This window comes from Lonchura striata, chromosome 4 (assembly GCF_046129695.1).
Source record: "Lonchura striata isolate bLonStr1 chromosome 4, bLonStr1.mat, whole genome shotgun sequence".
NCBI classification, from domain to species: Eukaryota; Metazoa; Chordata; class Aves; order Passeriformes; family Estrildidae; genus Lonchura; species Lonchura striata.
The window spans coordinates 28,037,031-28,058,177 of record NC_134606.1 but is presented as its reverse complement, the minus strand read 5'-3'; the positions used below and the strand labels follow the sequence as shown (position 1 = coordinate 28,058,177).

Sequence of the window (21,147 nt, the reverse complement as noted above, 5' to 3'; positions counted from 1 at the left end):
TTCCTAATCCCACATGATAACATGATATTTATACCTCATTTTTTATATATTTATGCAGAATTTTATCTTTTTTTTTTCTTCTTTTCTTTTTCCCTGATGGGTCCTTTGACACACCTATTGGAAAATGTTTAGCTGATAGATGAGATTACTTGCCAAAGGAATTTTGAAGACCAAGAACGTTTGAAGAGCAGGACCTTGAGTCACTGAGACAGAACCAATACGTCTTGTAACCTTATTCAGAATTTCACAATCTTTGCTAAACTGCAAGATAAGGGCCAAAGGCAACAAACCAGCAGGAGCCAACTCAGAATGTGCCAAAGTTCATAGAACAGTTGCTTCAGGCTAAAGTTTGTTGACCCTTAATCACTGGGGGTCATCAGTGGTTCTGCTGCAGGGCCCTGCAGAACGTGAGCCGGATCAGATCTCCCGCTGCTCCTGCCCAGGCTGCCGGTGGGGCGGAGTGAAAGTGGGATACCCTAATTCCACAGCACTGCTTCATCGGTGCCTGCCTGTAAGAATGCTTTTTTGGGTTACCATCCTTCCATAACACGTGTCTTCTAATTCTAAACTCCCTTAATCTCTTGCAAATGGTGTAGGTGGGGTTAATCACAACACAGACAAAATATTCCTTCCAGTTAACATACCTTGTATGCTTTTGGTACTGTGTTTTGTCATTGATTGATATTAATGTACGCATGTACACACACAGTTTAAGTTTTATATCATTTTTTGTTAAGTCACACTGATAACATGGTTGAGAAATGCCCTTTTCCTGTTAAGTATCTTTTGACTATTAGTATTACCTTCAATAAATGCACTACAATGACTATGTTACTTTTCTGGAGAATCTGTGAAAAACTGCAGAAAACAACTGGCATTTCACACTCTAATCTTGCAACAAATTTAGCGTGCAAGCATGCACTGACAAAAAACGTGATTTGGTCTTGTGGTCTGTAGCAAGATACCCAGCAGTAGCTACTAATGAGTAAATGTAGCAATGATTCCATTCATGATATAGTAAAATCTTTAATGCTTTTTTTGTAAGCTGTGGATATTTGGACAGTTTATAATTTTTTTTACAAATGTAATCTTTATGAAAGTGATAGAACTTTAGAAAATATTTCCTTCCTGCAAAATAAAGGCATTTCAATATAGTCCATGAAGAACATAAATTGCATAAAAAAGTTCTTCAAAAGCTCCAGAATTGTCAGTGATTCTCATAATTCTTTTATACATGAAAGCAGAAAAAGAGAAAGAGGCCCCTGGAGCAGCAGTGGGCTGAAGGGGCTGAATATTTTGGAAACTGAGGATCTTCTTTAGAAGGAAAGTGGAAATGGGGAAATGAGAAGGATAACAGCAGTTCATGTTTCACTAAAAATTAAAAGATTAAACAGTTAATGAAGAAAAAACACCAAAATATTCTAGATCAAAAATATTCAATTTGTAATGTTTGTAATGTTCAGGATTATGAGAGCCTAGATGGTCCAGAAAAATATTTTTAGGACAAGATTCACAACTGTGAGAAAAGGCAAAACACAGGAGGCTGGAACCCTTCACGCTTTTCCTCATGAGGGTCATGCCCACATGAGCCAAGCTTTCTCATTGACTGTTCCAAGTGCTTTCAGTACTGTACTCTTTTGCTGGGATATCCAAAAACATCTGGCTATCAGTCAAGATCCCAGTGTTCCCAGAATAATTAGAATGTTATTTATATTACACAAATGATCATTTTCCTTGTACTCCCACATCAGTATGCATGAGGACTGTTGCTTTATGCTGGTTACATTCCTTCTGGTGTATGGGTAATTCTTCTGCCATGTTTGTATAGGATCTTGCACAATGAGGTTGTGGTCCTGGTCTGTGGTTTTTGAGTGCTTCAGTAATACAAATATTGTTCTCACTACTTAAAATACAATTGTGAATTATAATCATGTCTGATCTAGATAAGAAGTACAGGAAAAATACTAGCAGGCTACCAATATCACCATTATTATTATTTTATCAATTGCTGCAAGTATGGTGTTTGATTTCTATAACAAGAAGATTTTTTTATTTCACGAAGATTTCAGTCTAAAGAACAAGGTAAGGCAGCTCACACTAGGACAGAGAGGAAAAAAAAAAAATCACAGAGTGTTAATGAGTAAAACATTTTTAAAAATGCTCTCTCATTATCTTGTCTTCAAACAACAGTGGGCCAAGGGCAGCATTTGACATGGGAAGGGACACTTATAAGTCTTTGGGGAAATAATTGCTGGATGCAATGACTGACTGTATTTGACAAAATAAGCCAGTGAACAAGGCATCTATGAGCATGTTTTTGATCCAGGAAAGAGGGCATACTCTGAGAAAGAAACAAATAAGCATGGTCATAGCCTTTGTTAGAGTTCAGAACAGAAGCAGGGAATAAAACAATAGCAATTAAAGTATGGATTTGGACTGTGTTAGGTGGTGATGATTGATAATTTTCATCTGAAATTGGTGGGTGTTGACTATCTCTACAAATGAGAATCAAAACAGTTTTAGATAGCAGATACAATGAATAACATATTTGATGTTACAGAAATGGCATGAATATGTGTAAAAGCATCATTTGAGAAACACATGTGATATGTAGCTATGATAGTAAAGTGTATATGAAGAATTAGGTAAAATGTTTAAATGTAAGACTTTTTGCATCATTGATACATGATGGATTGAGGAATTAATTTTAAAAAAATGTCTGCACATAATTTTTTCTAGTTTGAAGGAGTTTTTTAAAGATTCCCTTTCCAGCAATTAAACAGTGTATTTTTTCATTAATCTATGTGAATAAATTATACCTTTATCTTCTTCCACATGTCATTGTCATCTTCTAGCAGATAGTCTTTAAGATTTACTTGGAAAAAAACCCACAAATTTGCATTTTTTGCTGTCTGGTAATCTTACAGTACTATTATATCCCAAAACACACTATCAATATCACCTTTTAAAATGAGAAATTGACTCAGTTCTTCCCATTGGCAAATCAACTTCCTGTGTAAATCCACATGGAATATGCAACTTCCATAAAATGCATGGGAAACTCTTTCTTAATTCCTGTTGAGGTCTGTGTGGTTATCTGAAGTTCCCACAGAAGCTGTATGAGCTATTAAATCTCTCCTTACTGTTTTCACTGAATTCTAATAGCTAGAATCAAAGTAGTAATTACACTGTTGCTGTGTTTTTGTCCCATGGGTTGTGTATGTGCATGTATGAAGTTCCCAGTCTTGCAAGCATTGGAGCAGGTCAGCTGTAATGTCCAGCACTGGGAGCTCTGGTGTTTGCCAAGACCTTCATTTCCACTTCTTCAACAAACACATCTGCTCTGTCATTTTCTAGATACTCTGGAATTGACTCTCAGATAAATAAGATTTTCCCAAATAGTGCAGCTGTCCTTCCACTAAAAGGCAGTACCTGAGGAAAATTTTACCAGTTCTGCCTGCCACTCTCCCAAGTCTTGGCCCCATCAGCTGTTCATCAAAATCATACTGATCCCACTGTGCTAGAGTGCTGTGCTCTTCACCTGCAGAAGGAATTCATCCTAATGAGAGATACATTTCATTGTAGGATTCCTGGTCCACTGTCTATTTTATTTAGGACTAAAGTAATTTTAAAAGATTTTGGTAATTTCATTTATAGGTAATAGGCAAGTTTTTCACACCAAAGTTTGTATAACACATAGAAAATAATTCCATGTAACAGGATCTTAAATTACTTTGAGAAAATTACTTTCAAATAGAATAATAGAATGATTAAGGCTGATCATCTAAGATTCAACCATGAATCTAACACTGGAAGTTCCCCCACTAAACTATGGGGGACCCAAACATTACATCTATACAAACCCAAACACTACATCTATATGTTTTCTGAACACCTACAGGAGTGGTAGCTCCACTACTTCCCTGAGCATCCTCTTCCAATGCTTGACCACACTTTCAGTGTGGAAATGTTTTCCTTTTATTCAATCCAAACCTCCCTTGGCACAACTTGAGGCCATTTCCTCCCATCCCATTGCTTGTTATTTGGGAGAAGAGGCTGACCCCACCTTGCTACAGCCTCCCTTCAGGTACTTTTGGTATCAGAAGCTGTATTATGTTACTAGGCATTTTAAAAATAGGTTCAAGATTGCTTTTAAGGCTGCACTATAAAGGCTAATTAATTGTTTTATGACTCCTTTCCATAGCTGGCAGTAGAAAATTTATTTAGTCTTGTTGGATTTGTGACTTAGGTGACAGAAGTCTTTCTGAGCATGAGGTGGCTCAACAGTTTGCTTTCTTCTCACATGAGGTACAAAATGACACAGACATGTCATGACCCTTTTTTGATGGGGCACATTCAATTGGTTCTCAGGCACCAAAACTGGTTCTCAAACATAATTTCAGTAGCAGGTTGTAAAACTGACAGGGCAAATAAAACATCTGATGAAAGTGAGATTGAATTGACCAAAGAAACATCAATTTCTTTAGCATTTGAAGTCAGAAAAGATATGGGAAGATAGTCTCCAGCAATCTAGGAAAGGAATCAGTGCTTGCCAAAGTCAAGGAAGTCTTCCCACTGATTTCTCTTCAGTTTAATTAACAAAATTACTGTGGTCGATCTGTGTTCAGGGTTTTACATGGGATCATGATCAGTGATAACTCTTGGAAAAGTTTATTTATCCAGAAGTAATTCAAATTAAATAAATACTTACAGATGGAATTGAGGTCAATTTTGTCACTTCAGAAGTAAATGCTTTTATAGTATATCATATCTTTCATTCCTGTCAAGCACTTGGGAATCAGCACAAAGTATAGCAAGTGGTTTGATAACTGTGTGTAGGAATGTGGAAAAGATATCTAAGAGTGACTGGCTTTTAAGTCTTGCCAGCAAAGGCGTAAAAAGATTGAGTCATTTGCTACAGTATGCAATTGAAAGTTCAAACTTGTATTACATTAATGGCAAAAAAAAGTTAATTGTTACACCATATACAGGATAAAGCTGCAGACTGGAATCATCTCAAGTCTTTAAAACAAATTAGGTTACTTCCTAGGGAGCAAGATTGGATCCATCTTTCCATGTCTTTGGAAAGATGCATCATGATTTCAGAAGTCACTCTTGTTCCAATAGTTCCCATCCACAGTAATTTCCTTCTTAGGTTATGAAAAGATTGAGATTTGTTCATGAATCAGTATGTCAGCAACTTCCTTGCTTTAGGTTTTCAAGAAAATAAGTACTAAAATAAAAGCTCACACTTTATTTCATCACCTCTAGGCATTGGAACAGAATTATTATCCCTGGCTAGTCAGGGGTTTCCAAAGGACAAAAGGCTGGCTATACTCTTGTCTGAAGCATTCATCACAAATAGAAATAAGATACAGACCAGAGAACCCCAGGGATGGTGTGAAGACTCTCTTCTGTTTATCATGCAATCACACTATTAAACAAATCTACAAGAGGACTCGCTAGATACAACCAGCTGAAATACTGATTTATTTTTCTTTCCCTTCATCATAATGTCCTACACAAAATTTTCTTTATTTTTAATATCTGGTTTATTTAAATTAGTTTAATAAATTAATTTACTAAGAAATACTTTTGACCTGCAACCTGAACCTCTCCTGAAGACTACTTCTTTGAAATGCATGGCAGATAATTGTCTGTAAGACATAGAGGTCAGAATAGCTGATCTCTTCTACTTTGTTCTATGCGATTTTTGTGAGAGGAAAAGGAAAAGGAAAAGGAAAAGGAAAAGGAAAAGGAAAAGGAAAAGGAAAAGGAAAAGGAAAAGGAAAAGGAAAAGGGGGAAGGGAAGGGAAGGGAAGGGAAGGGAAGGGAAGGGAAGGGAAGGGAAGGGAAGGGAAGGGAAGGGAAGGGAAGGGAAGGGAAGGGAAGGGAAGGGAAGGGAAGGGAAGGGAAGGGAAGGGAAGGGAAGGGAAGGGAAGGGAAGGGAAGGGAAGGGAAGGGAAGGGAAGGGAAGGGAAGGGAAGGGAAGGGAAGGGAAGGGGAACATTGTAGAAATCCTTTAAATTTTACAATACATGAGTATGTTAACTTGAAAAAGGAATAATAGGAAGTAATAAATTTCAGCACTTCCAGTACTTTTTAATCAGCGATGGTCTGAACAATATCTAATTGCTTTCAGAATATTTTGATTTTTAATGGAAGCCAGAAAACTGTAGCTGCAGCAGCTTTTCTATAGCTTCTATGAGAGAACAGAGTTGTTGAAGATAGAGGCTATCCTGAAGAGACGCTCTAGTCATGAAATACTAAATCAATCTTTTGTGACATATTTTCCTAAGTTTCAACTTCCTAATAACTTAACTGGAATTTTCATCATAGGAGAAAAAGAAATATCAGGAAACTTTCTGCAATATATTTGTTTGTATGTCAGGGTTGTTTCTATGTATATAGGAACAACTTATGGTTTCCTTACAACTAGATGCTTCTAATGCCAGGATTTCAGGACTGCTCTGTTGGGAATATTCAGGTTTCATAACACTCATACCAATCAGGAGAGCAAGTGTTAAAATATATGGTATTTTGCATGGTATTTACTAAGCTGAAAGTTTGGATTGTTTAGTCTTGTTCAATTGTGGCTTTGAAGCTATGTACACTTGTAAATACTGTCACATTCTCACAAATATAAATTGATCAGACCTCTTGGGAACCTATTAAATTTCTCATTGCTGCTTAAAGCAGCATAGTCTCCTTCTGCTGCCATTATTTGTTTTCTTGATGTCTGTGGAAAATACTTCAAGAAAATCTGTCACATCTGCAGCAACTGTAAGGGTACAATTTGAGCCACTCTCTTTTTCCTGCTTGTATTTCAGGCTTGAATTTATGCATTTCTTTGATGTCTTCAAAAGAAATTCTTACACTTTGTAGAACTCAGTGCACATAGCAGGAGATAAATCAGCTTCCAAAGGTTCCCAATCCTTTGCATTTTGGGGAACGCCTTGAAATATCACTGATTCCAGTTTTCATAAAGTTTTATCTTTTCCTCAGGCTGCATGCAGAAATGCTCTTCTGTGTTGAGTGATATTTGGCATTATCTTCTCAGCCATTTTGTCCTGCATCTAAAAGGGGCATCCAGATTCCACTAAGAACTCAGACAAATTAGTTGCATCACATTCTAAAAACTCTAAGAGCCAAGCTGGTTATGAACTAGATACCTTAGTTAAAGATGTCAGTTTTAATGGCTTGGAAATTTTGAATTCTGTTAGTTCAAACCGCTTTCAACCCATTTCACAATCTCTTCTTCCAGCTCATACTTCCAGCTTTTAAATGAGGCTGCTTTGGGAGACACTGTAGAAAATCTTATGGAAGTTAAGGTATATTATCTGTTCTCTTCTTGTCCATGTAGCCAGTGATTACATCTTGAAAGATAAATCAGGTTGGTCAAGGATGATTTTTTCTTAGTAAATTGTTGATTGCTCCCAGTTGCCTTCCTGCGACTCATGTCTGGTAATGGATTCCAAGGGCTGCTCCATAGTCTTTTCCTGGTCTAAGATCAGCTTACAAGCTTAGCGTCATTGCTTCTTTTCCTCCTTTGAATAAAGTCTTTCCCAGCCATCAGGAACACCCCAGAGCTATCATGGTTTTCCACTGATGTAAGTTTTCTTGCAACCATATCAGCCATTTCTTTCAGCATGCCTGAGTAGATTTCCTTTAGTCACACAGGTTAGATACTTTCAGTTTCTCTAAATAATCCCTAGCCTGTTGGGTCCTCATATCTGGATGTTCCTCTCTTTTCCAAATTGTGTTGAGATTGTGAGGTTAGGGAGTAGGATTTGACTATAAAAAGTGATCAGAGTGATGCAAATTCTGACTAGACTAGAAGCAAAAAAAAAATCGAGAAATAGGCACTAAAAAGGCAGATAGAAAAATCTTGATCTAATTTATCTGTGGGTTAGCTTATCACAGCTATCACTAAATTACTTAAAAAGCAAGCAAATATAAATAAAACTTTCATTTTTTACTGCTGTTTTGAGAGACACGGCAAGTTTTGCAACTTGTTGCATGCACAGCCCATTCCTTCCTGAACTGAGTTCAGGTCGCAAACTCTTAGTTTGAAGGTCTAAAGTACATGGGTGGCCAAGGGTATTGCATTCTCCCATTCTTTCCAATGAAAAACAGGCACTCATACAAGAATTGGTACAGTGTTCTTGTTTTGTTTGTTGGTGGGATGGTTTATTTTCACTAAGCCATGTTTCTGCTCACTTTGCTGCCAAGAAACAAGAAAGAAATCAGTTTTTTTTAAAGAGATATCTCCTTCCTGCAGCCAGCCTGTAATTTAAATTTACATTTTACAAATTAAGGATTAAGATGGGTGGTTACAAAATTTTATATTTCTTTTACTCCTATAAATATTTCCACAAAATATTTTTATAGGAAATACAGCTATTTTGTCATAAATCTATTCCAGCAGTCAGCAGACTAACTGCTTTTTAAAAAGTACCTTTTCTTTTTGTGTGATGAAATGGGATTTGCAGCCTTTTAGAGTTTTTTGCACTATTGTAGTGGTCAGGATTTTTAAATGCTTGTGAAAAATTGTTTCTAGAAGAGTTGAGTGTGAACATAAGATTCAGTCAAAAGTGTATTGGCAGAAAATGCTTCATACTAGTAATAATCCCTCTTAACTAAAATACAGAATAATTCAAAGTCTCCTCAGGGAACTGGTATTGGTATGAAAGGCAAAAGTATACTTGGACTTTTGTCTGCTGTTACCCTCTGGAAAGTTTTGAAAACTTAGAAACTGTGAACTACATTTTTGTAATATGCCACACAAAGTTTGGGAAAGATGGAAAAATTCAGGAGGAAACTGTACTAGTAAGGCATGATCCTGGGGAAATACAGGAAGTGCTCAGCACTTACAGAATTGGACCCTCTTAGTACTCTCAGGATCTGCAGTGCATCTGCACGCCTGAGTGAGATTTTCATGGGAATAGCGTGGGAACGCAGACATTGATGAGATACTTCTTTGCTCAGAAACCAAAAATAAAATTCAGAACAAAATAAATAAAGCAATCCTGAAAGAAGAACAATTTTAGAACTTCTGGGAAAGACAGGAGTTTAAAACTGCTCTCTTCATAGTAAACGTAGCAATTAGTAAAAGTTTTGATAGCAATCCTGTGTTTTAAGAGTAGATTTTTATTAACTTTTAGGATTATCCATATATGCCTACACAGAACTGTGTCTTTAAAAAGGAAATAGACACAACACAGACAGGAAGATTATGAGCCAGGTTGCCCAGCCTGAGGCTTCACTTACTAGAGCTGTGTATTGTGCTCTGTATCAGTAACAATTTATTTTTTCCCATGAATTAGAAATGTATCATGTATAGGAAACAAAAATGTTTGGAATTTATGTTAGATAAATTAATGGCAGTATTGAATAATCTCCAACTTTTAAGTATTTCATAAATAAAAATAATCCTTAGAAAATAAGGATTTTTCAGAAAAAGTATATCCTTCACAAGCTCTAGTTGGCAGTTCTTTAAATGCAATATTATTATACCTGTTAAATAAAAATTTCAGTATCATTTTTATACATCACAATGATATATGGAGCTGTGTCTACTCTAACTCTCACTGATTCTAAAAATCAAAATCTTATAAACAGTTGAACTAAAATATGGAACTTCCTACTGGAAAATGTTTTGATATCAGAATGCAAGCTACAGAAATACAAAGCATGCTGGATCATTCAGAAGACAAGAGCTCAGTAATTTTAAGAAAAAGGTGTATATAATAAAAAATAAGACTGACTTTTTTTATGTGTTAATCTTGCAATATACTACACTTTTATGCATGAAGCATAGAAAAGTCTATCATGACAATCAAACAGAATATTTTCAGAATTGTTTTTTAGGCACTTGAAAGCTCCCAAACGTTCCTTTTAATGTTAAAGCATTATTATTCACATTTTAAAGCTGAGAGAAATTAGATGTTTGTAATATTTTTAAGTGGCAAAAAAGATTGTCAGACTACTATTAATGTGTTAGGGGCAGACCACGACTATAGGCAGTAGTCTTGCTCTAAGAAAAGGAATAACTACTCTGCCACCTTACCCATGCAGTAAGCTCATCCTAACTTTAACCTGCAGCACATATAGCCAATTATTAAGGTGTTGAATGGAACCCAGAATCCCCTGCAGTCAGCTGCAAAACTCCTCCTTCCTCCCAGGTTTTTTAAACTTGTCAGCAGCATGAGCAAAACATCCCAGATGTATTTCCCTTGGTTTCTGCATTTTTATGGCAGCAGAGATCCCAGCTAGGCAGATAGCACTTGTGAATTAAATGGAATTACTGCAGAGACAGAAGACATGTAATGTATGTGTTGTCTGTGCTGGTGTCTTTCCATGTAGGTGTGTACTAGGAGAGGTTAGTTCAGGCATTACTCAGTTAAACAAGGTGTTAAAAGTCCCTGAAGATGTGTAACAGGAGTCGATCACATCACAGACCTAGAGTAGTGATCTTACAGTAGTACTTCCAGCTGAGGAAATTATATGGCTGACAAAACATATATTTCTCTGATTTATTAACTGTGCCAGGAGAACCAGGTACTAGGGGCTTTGAGCAGAGGAAATTTGATACTCAGTTTTACCAGAGTTTTGATGTTAAAATAGAAATGGCTATAATTGGATTTTTTTTCTCAAATAAAATAAAGATTAGGTTTTTAGCATAAAACAGCTGTGGTGATGAATCCTTTGTTTTCCAAAGAGGATTTCAAGAGCTTGTGGTATTTTTTAGCAATTTCATTTTTATATATGGATTTTAAAAACTACTTTGCATCCTTTCCACAGCCCCATTTTGAAGGCAAAGCTCCCATTTCTTTTTCTGAAAAAGAAAGTTCTCATGTTTACTTGTCACATGATTTTGTTTCCTTTTTTCTGTGTTTGGGTTGTTTTTATACAAGCAATATCTTTTCTTTTATTTTGGAACTTAACTATATTGAAAGAAACAGAAATTCTTGAATGAACTAAAATGCCAATTCTCTACTTTTCACACAAAAAAATCTGGTTTTGATTTACTGACTCTCCCCTCAAACTTTGAAAAATATTTAAAGGTTAACAGACTAGGCATGCAAAGAGCAAAAGAACTAATTTCATTTCATCTCTTTTTCTCTTGAATGACCTAGAAATAGGTCTTAGTAAGGTCACAGTATTGGTGTTTGGCTATTTTTTAAGCTCATGCTTGTTACATTTGTATGTTGAAGCATGAACAAGCTGAGATTCCAAGAATATGGACAAATAAGCAAATGAGGTCCAAGTAGCATATTTCAATTTTTATTCCCCTCCTATTTACCTCTACCTCCTGCCCAAAATAAAGCCATTGTCATCTTGTGTGCTTCTAGTGCTTGTCATTTTTCTCCTCAGTGGAAAATAAAATAACATGGTTTATGTTAATCTTTGTTTCTCTATCTTTTAGTAAACCAAAAAGAAATATTCTAATTATCACATTTATCAGGGCTGGTGATAACTTAATGAAACACTTAGTCTGACACTTATTCTGTTATGCTCAGCCCTGCTACCTTGCAAAGTTAGATGTATTTTTTCCTTCAATCAAACACCCCCCCGATGCTCCCAAACCCATCACTGTTTCTGTCAGGCCCCTCCTCTTCTATCATCCCATGATTAGCATCACATTTTTGTGACTGTGCAGCTTTCTGAGCAAAGAACTGTGAGGCTCTGCAGAAAGTAAGGGTTTCATCATCATAGAAGAAATATAACTTTTGTAGTAATTTATTCTTTTATGCCTGTAATAAAGCTCAAGATCAAGAGCCTCCTGAAGGATCTACTTTAGATCCTTTCCCAGCTGGCCTAACAAAAGTAATATCACAGTGACTGAATACCCATGAGACTGTAAGCATCAAGATTCATTCCAAAACATACATACCATGTTTTAAAAACTAACTTATTGGTATTTGCTTTTTTTATTTATTTAGTTAGAGAAGTCCAAACAGTTGTAATAGCCTGCTGTAGCTAAAAATGGGAAGAGGCTCTGCAGCTGGGATTATCTGCAGAGATTCAAGAGCACAAACTCACACATGATCAATGTTAGTAAATCTCAATAGTTGTTGCTCTCTCAGTAGGTGTCAGCTGCTGCAATGCTCTACAACTGATTTTCCTTTGCAGAACATAAAGCTGAACACAGTGAGGTCTCTTTGACCAGCATAAATACCAATCCTTCATACATAATGTTCCAGAAACTATTGCAGAGTTATGGCTGCTAACCTCAGTGATATCTGAATCCAGGAGAAAAACATTAGTGGAATACAAAAATGTAGATAGCAATCAACCACTGAATTTGGGCTGAGTGTCAGAAATATTATTAGAATCAGATTGCTCACTTACATAGCTGATGATTTCTACAGCTAAGCTTTTTTCAATTAGCTCAGGAAGATGCAGCATCAGAGTTATAGATCCTGGCACTGCAGCCACTAGGTGAGCTTCCTCATTTTCATAACTGCATCCTTCAAAATTAGTAAGAGTGACTTGCAGCATGAAGGGCAGAGAATTCATTGGTTTTCTTTGAGGAGGCTAAGAAAAGACAGAAATTGTAGGATTTTTTTTTTTTGTTTAAATTACATTTTATTCTGTAAGTAGGTGCTCACAGTTGATTTGTAACTTGGACTCATCATGTAACAGATTTTAGCTTATATAATCACATGACACTATGAATTTTTTATTTACATGAAACATGTTCCAAGGTTGTAAGTATTAGATATAAAGGGACGAGTGAAAACTGAAATCACGTAGGATTCCTGTCAGCCACATAGAAGCATTCCTCAGACTCCAGGGCTTTAAGACAAAATCACATTTGTAGACATTACATGATGTTGAAGCTAATGTGAAACATGAGACTCTAACTATATTTTACTGTTGTCTTATAGAGCTGCATGCCTTCTGGTTCAGTTTTGCCAGTGTGGCAGTGTTTATTGATATGTTTGTTATTGTAAAATGTTTTATAAGATAAATATTAGCCAAAAAGTTACTTGTGAGCTTGGGAAAAAGCTCTCTGTGTAAATGAATCTTAATAGAACAGCTGGTGATTGATGAAAAGCATGAGCACTCTTGGGGCTGCTCCAGTTCGAAGCATAGTGTGTCACATCTCAGCTTTGGTGTTAACATTCAAGTTATGGGTTTTTTTAGGGAAGAGATACATATGTCTGGGGGAATGGAAGGAAGTGAAGATTTTTGTTATTACCAAAATCTATATAAATGTTCCTTAACATTGAATTAAAATTTAACTGACCCCATTTTCAGGTATTGTATGTTCATCCCATAAAGTAGAGGGCAGTTTACGGGGAAGTCAAATTCCTTGTTTCATGAACTCCTGTGAAGCTAAGCCTTTACTTTTATTTTGAGTCCTTATATATAGAGAAGTTGAGGTCTAGCAATTGCTAATTTGAAAAAAAATGTTTCTTGCAAAATGTATGACAGTAACTCTTGGGGTATTCAGGAATTCCCAGATGCTGCTGTGACGCCCTATAAAGAAAGAAATTAATTCTTTATTATGGTCAAACTCTACTTAATGGCCTGGACAAGCTGCAGACAGGCTTTTGTCTTATCTGTCATATGAACCAGCTTCATGTAGTCCTGGCAGATTTCAGAGCACTGGGAGCTTACCCTGCTCTCTGGGAAGTCTATGATAACACCAGGCAGAGCACAGGGCAGTAATTCTGCATCTTTGTTCTGTGCTTCCATTCCAACAAGTCACACTCTGCCAGCAGAATGACAAAGACAGAAGAAATGATCAGACCACCCCAAAAGAAGGCTCTTGGCAGTTGCTCATGGGAGGAGAAGTGCCAACCGTCCAGCACTAACTAGAAGAGATCTCTGCATGACCTGAGTGGCATAAAGAGGCTCAAGCAAACAGAAATATCTAGTCAGAAAACAAAATAAGTGTAGAGAGGCATGCAACAGACTGGAGAACAACACATGCAGGCAAGCATACAGCTTTGCACTTCCACTAGAATTAAACTCATAGTGTCGTCATAACCTTAGCCAGACACATCTGAATGTGACATTAATTTCTTTCTAAAAATGAGCGAATTGATGCAGCTTTATTGCTGGGTGGACTCTAATTGCTTTCCACTCTACTCTTCAGTAAAATTAAAGACCACAGACAAAGAACTTGCTAAATTCCTCTTCTAAAGATATTCTGTCCTGAAAGTTGTTGGTTTTATTTTTTCTTTCCTCCTCCAGATGGAAAAAAAAAAAAAACTTAGTTTCAAAAACTCCCAGTTTAATAAAATATTTTGTAAATAAGTCTGAATGATAAACTAATCATTATTGGATTTTTTCCTATATTTTTTCTAATATTTATGTTCAATGAAAATACTAAAATATTATGGCACAATAAATGAATTAGAATTTTTGAAAGGGTTTTCTACGTGCTTACTCCCTTAATCTGGTTTATTAGCATGAAAGGCTTTGGTTTCAAAAAATCAGAATTTACCAGTAGAGATATTTATTTTGGTGTAATGCGGATATATTAATGAGGAAAATTCTGCTTATGAATTGCAGTATTTCCCAATTCCAAACCATCTGAGTGATCAAAGATTTTTTCTTTTGTAAAACAGCCCAGTTAATTTTTAATTACTACTTATCCAAATTAAGAAAATTGGCACATACGTTCTAAATAAAATAAAATTAAAACTCTATTTAAGGACTACAGATTATACAGAACATATTGCTGCTTAGTGATAAACAGAATAACGCTTAAAATTTGTTTTCTATCTGGACATTTTTTACCTCAGTTTTCAGGTACAAACCACTTCTTGTTTACTGAAATAGAGTTGGTTCATGATCTTCCTCAGTAATTGTACATTCTGTTGATATTACCTCTTTTCTTTCATGTTAGAAGCTCAATACAACACCCATATTTAGAGAATTTTAGATTTTTGTTTTGACCAGTTGAGTAGAAAGAGAAAACGGAGATATATTTCAATCTACATGGTTGTTTCTGGTCTTAAAATGAAAGATCATCTCTAAAACATGAATATAACTTTTTCTGTGTTTGCAGTCTTTATAGGGTGATCTCTTTTCTGCTTCTATTGCAGTATTAAGCTTCTAATTCTATAGATTAGGAAATTGATTTGGTCTTGAAGCAAATAATTTCAGTGAAAACCACAGTTTTTACTGTCTCTGTCTTTCCTAACAGAAGCATCTACTAAGCTGAGAATTTAGACTATGTTTTTAATTGCAGGAATAAGAAGTGAATAGCATAAAAGTGATTCTAAAAATAGGGTAAAGCATTTATAATATCTTGAGGTCAGCAATTGATGCCACCTGTGAAGGCTGCATTTTCTCTTTCTAGTCAAATCCCCATATGTCAATATTTGCCCTGGAGTTCTCCCTTCACCCTGGACAGTAAAAGATATTACCTGCTCATGCAAAATTATTGAGTAATGCTTACAAATCAAGATGTATTGAATCACTAGCAAGGAAATTCCCCAGCATTTAATTCAAATACCAGAAAAAAGCTGAATAGCTGACAGATTTTTACAACAAAAGGACTTCATAGAATATTCGTTGTCGATTGGATGGCAGTAATAATGCCGAATGCACTTTATCTCCTGTAATTTAAACAAAAAAAAAAAAAGTGGATTTCTTAACTTTTGAATAGAGATGTTGTGTGGTTTTTTTAATATTGAAATATAGAGACATTCCAATGTGTTTATGAGATATTCCAACAATAAATAGAGATAATGGATAGTTATTTCAGAAATAGTGTCATACATGTTCCTTTGCAACAACTTGCCAGTTTATACAAATACTTGCCATCTAGTGCAGCCATTTGCAAACCATTCATTCATGATAGAGCTGTTTATGCTATGTGAGTGCAAAGAACGGAAATAAAAGCTACTTTTATTTTATTCATAGTGGCTTTCTCTGCAGGTTTTGGAGTCAGTATACAAATAATCTAGCTTTGCCTACACTTTACAGAGAGCCAAGCCATGTTCAGGTCAGACTGGGTGTGCCTCAACTTTTTACAGTGGCAGTCTTGCAGCCCAGCATACCTTCACCATTGCCCCCAAGCATGATCTGTCTTCTTTGCAGGTGATGTATCTTGCTTTCACCACCAAGACACTGCACACATTTATTGATTATACCTCTTCTGTTCTGGAAAATTATGGCTCTAATTTTTTATCCAAAGTCAGAGATTAAATATGTGAATGCTGACAGTGTAATGGAGTGTGGGGAGGGATTCTAACTTGCCTGATTTCATAGCAAAGAACTCCTCATGGCAAAAATTAATTATTTCTCTATGAAATTGTGGATATTTTCATATTTAATACTCTTTCCTGCTAGAATATTCTTCAAAGCTCAGAAAAAAAAATATTTTGGCAAACAAAACCTTTATTTTGTGCAAAATTTTTAATTTATGCACTGATTTACCAGAGTTTTCACCATTTTTTTCTTGCTGGAAGACATCTTTTCCATGAAATGTTTAATAAAACTCACAAGAAGTTGCTATTTAACCCAGTATTACTATTTAATAATATCTATGCATTCAAGATAACAGCAATTTTAAAGAAAATTGCCCAAAATGTGTTCAAAATGTCCAGCACAGCTTCCCCAGGGGCAAATTCTGCCTGACCAATCTAGCTGACTTCTAGAATCTACTGATTCTACATCAGTGGACAAGGAGAGGGCTATTGATGTAGCTTCTGTAAAGCCTCTGATTTGTGTTTCCCCCAGCATCCTTCTCTCTACATTTCAGACAGATGGATTTGATGGTTGTAGTGTTTGGTGGGTGAGGAATTTGTTGGATGGTTGCATCTATAGGGCAGTGGTCAATGTCCCAGATGTCCCAGTGGACATTAGTGATAAGTGGTTTCCCTCAGGGGTTTGTACTGGGACTAGCATGGTTTAATATCTTCATCAACAGAGCAGACAGTAGAATTGGGTGCACCCTCAGCAAGGTTGCAGATGACATAAAGCCAAGTGGTGTTGTTTACACACCTGAGGGATGGGATCCCATCCAGAGGGACAGCTTGATGACAGGGTCCCTAGGAAACTCATGAGGTTCAAAAGGCCAAGTGCATGGTCCTGCACTTGGGGCAAGCCCCACTAAGGAATGCAGGCTGGGGAATGGACAGATCAAAAGCAGCCCTGCCAAGGACTTGGGGGTGTGTTGGTGGAGGAGATGTTGGACATGACCAAGCCATGTGCACTCACAGCCCATAAAGCCAAACGTTTCCTGGGCTGCATCCAAAGCAGCTTGGGCAGTAGGGTGAAGAAGAGCATTCTTCCCTTCTGTTCTGTGAGACCCCACCTGGAACACTCTGTCCAGCCCTGTGGTCCTCAACATAGGCATGGGCATGATGGAGCCCAGACTAGGGCCATTATGATGGTGAGATGGCTGGAGTACCTTTTCTGTGAGGAAAGGTTGAAGAAAGGCTGGGATTGCTCAGGCTTATAAGAAAGATGAGGGCACAATTTTTGTATTGAAAAGAGGGCTGATTTAAGTTAGATATAAAGAAGAATTTTTTTAGAATGAGAATGCTGAAATACTGCACAGGTTACCCAGAGAGGTGGTAGATGCCCCATCCCTGGAAACATTCAAGGTCAGTTTGGACTCTGCTCTGAGCAACCTGATCTAATTCAAGATGTCCCAGCTCATTGCAAAGGGGTAACCTCTAAATGTCCCTGCTAGCCCAAACTATTTGATAATTCTATAGCACTTGACATACACTTTACACACACACAATTTGTCACATTTGCACACAATATATATTTTTAGTGACACAGTTGCAACACAGCAGGACACACACAGAAATTTCACATAATATTTAAAGTAAGATTTTCATAATTTAAAAATCACATCCTCTAATTTGGAAGAAAAAGCTGAATATATTTCAGCAGTGGTCTAGTTTTTTCCTTTATTTCTTTCCCTTTTTGTTTCCCTTTCTTTCTTGGTGCTGTTAAGAGCACATACTATTAGGAACGGAGAAAGGAACCTGACTTCGGCAGATGTTTGTTGAAATCTTTGAAGAGTATGTGTCTGCTTTTTTTCTAAAATACACATGATCTGATCATAGAGAAATTGTTAGGCCAGTTCTTCAGTTCTGTGAGGAGAGTGAGAAATAATGTAAAGTTACAGTGAACCCATCTGGTCAAGCAGGAAAATCCGGTTTAATTGCTCTATTGCCAGAAATGTTAAATCACTTCCTGGGAATGCAATTCATTTGGAACATATGGAACTCATTGGAAGGTCTCCAGTGAATTCAAAACTGTACTGAAGATGAGAGCATTTCTCATAAGTAACAATCATGTTTTCCCACTGGGCAGCATGTAAGCAGCATGTGTAGCTGTATTAACAAAAAACTAAACAATAGGAGGACTGTCTGAGATCTTGTTCAACAAGATTTACTTGTGGTTTACTTTACTTTGAATTTTCAAGAGATGCTATGTCCATTTAGTCTTCTTTCCTTCAGCATTTGAGCAGCAAAAGAATGTTCTGATGAAACTTTTAGCTCATTTCACATCTTAATTCAGAAGCACTGCATTCTAGAAAACAGGTACTTGAAAGCAATCTACCTCATTCTTCCTTTCAATTTTCTGGAACTTAAATTGCTTCTTCATCCTACTAAACAGAAGTAGAAATTTTGTGACTTCCACATCTGCCCTGAGGCTTGACAATTTTATGTATTTCCTGCAATTAAACCCTAGCAACCTCTAAGACTGCCATTTAACAAATTCACTAAAATGTATATTTCATTGTACACCAACATTTATTAATGATCATCAATTTTAAATACTGTATATTTCCAGGAAATAAATTTATATGACCAATGGAATTATTAACAATATCTAAATCTGATATGCCAATATAAACAAAAATCTACATGTTGATGTGAATGATGATGACAGCATTTTAGGAACAGTTCATTTAGGCTAAAGGCACTGCCAGTGACTCACAGTGCAATTATAATAATGATCAATGTCTGTTCAAGTCTATCATAAAGCCAGAAGAAAATTATCTTCTCTATTTGTGATTATCATATCCCCATGGAGTCCTGTAACTTCTTCCCTTGAGATGTTCCTCTTGGCTTTGCATTTAGACCTTCCAGAGGCTGTCCCTATCAAATTGTTATCTCGTTTCCATGAGACAGCTTATGACTTCCGTGCAGACACTCTTGGTTGCCACATCTTCACTCTTCCACTCTTGGTTGTCACCTCAGTGTTCTCTAAGCTTTTCTTAGAGAAAGCCGCCATACCTTTTCTAGCTAACAAAACTCAACATTAGTGTGATGTTAACCTGTTCCCATCTTTCCTTCTTTTTGCCTGACCCTCCCATTTGATTCACACTAATGTTTTCTCTTTCTTTCTTGTGCCATTAAGAGTTTTGGGGTTTTTTTTTTCCTGCTTGTTTGCTTCTTTCTCACCTTCTCCTCCTTACAAAGTTCTGTCTTTACAAATTTCCTTCTTGGACTAATGTGAATAGTGACTCTGAGATTTTCTTTCTTATTTTCTTACTTATCTTAGCCAGTGCAACCACTTAAGTGTGGGAAAGATGAGAAAAAACGCATGCTTATTTTCAAAATTATATCAACTTTTTATAAAAATTCATATATTATACACTTTTTCTTTCTTTGAAACTAAGACCTTGATTCACTCTGTGATTTATCTTTGGCATGTTAATTTTCCTCAGTCTGTGTTTCTTCAGACTTTGTTGCATTACTCGTCCTTCTTCTGAACAAATATATGTTTGTAATAATGCAAGGAAAATGCTTTTCCAGCAAGAAGCTATTTTTGGTTTGAATAATATTAGTCTAGTTGTGTAATATTTTTGGATGTCAAAATCAACCAATGCACATTTAGCCAGACAGAGTACAGGTGAAACAGAAAGAATCACAAAAGGCATATATTAATGTTAATCATCTAAGACATGTTCTATTATAAATTTTGTTGAAATTTGATCCAGAAGGTTCTATAAGCAATATTGTATATAACAAGACAAATCAAATGAAATTAAAATTTCAAAGTCTGTTTTGAGAAATTCTATAGCAAGTCTGAAGCTGGTTGGTTTATTTCTGTCCATCTCTTCCCTTGTCCTTTTTCTTTGAATCTAGAGCATGAAAATCTGAATAAAGATTAGGCTAACATAAGTGAAAAGGAGGTGAAATTGATACCTTAACTCATGAGGCAGTTCTGCATACATTGCGTACCAAATTCAATTTCTCATCCAGCCTTTCTTACCTGTGTCCTACATGCACATTTTAAAATTCTTTCTATATGTTTGACATATAAATTTCACTTTACTTTCATTAAATCTATAACCTAATTTCTTAGAAAAATGCACTCAGAAAGTTCTTCAATATTAATCTGAAAGAAAAGCATAATACAAAACCACATTTGCATCCATTACAAAAAAAGAAGTCTCATCCAATTTTCCAAGTCCAGAAACAATGATAGCTGATACAAAAACAATTCTATTACTTGTATTTGAAAATTTACACAAAAAGTAGGAAACTAGTATATTATAGAATAGCATATATTTGAGCCTACAGAAGAAAGATTTGGCATTTCTATCTAATCTTGAGCCACATGTATTTTGTCTTCCTCCCTCAAAATTATTAAGTAATTTCCCAGTGGAATTTTGTGATCATGTGTTCTTAGGATGATTATTTCAAAATGTAATCATAGGAATATCTCATTAACTCCATCTCCTCCCTTCTCTCCTAGTTCTTTCTAGTGGTAATTACTTTCACAATAGTTTATCAGACACTCCAATGGGAACTGTATGTTTCTCTGCAGAGTGCTTAACACGGTGAGACAGTTTTGACACGCAGTTTTTTCCCAATCTTCTAGACACTCACAAAATTTACCTCAAGATTTCATAATATTTTCCTAATATTATGGGTATCCTCTAAATATTCCCTATTATTTTTTAATAGTGGCATTTTTTTTTTTCTTTCAGGCTATGCCAGTTATATCAGAGAAGGAGAAGGCGGGTGAGTAAATATTTACTCATTTTCTCATTTCCTTGCTGTATTTGTTTTTGGAATACCCTGTTACTAAACTAAGTGATAAAAGACAGGCTTCAACTGTGGGCTTTCAAATGTATAGGATTACAGATCTGTCCAATGTCTACATAAAGGCTATCTATTTTTTCCTGAATAGGGTAATTTCTCT

At 36.0% G+C, this 21,147-nt stretch overlaps 1 protein-coding gene across 2 annotated transcripts in view; it reads left to right on the top strand.

Annotated features, from left to right (window-relative positions):
- DLC1 (DLC1 Rho GTPase activating protein) overlaps positions 1–21,147 on the top strand; it is a 213,829-nt gene that overhangs the window by 66,619 nt on the left and 126,063 nt on the right. For both annotated transcript variants that reach the window (XM_021533628.3, XM_021533541.3), the window contains exon 5: positions 20,933–20,966. In XM_021533628.3, the coding sequence (XP_021389303.1) occupies positions 20,933–20,966 (34 nt within the window). The remainder of the gene's footprint in view (positions 1–20,932; positions 20,967–21,147) is intronic.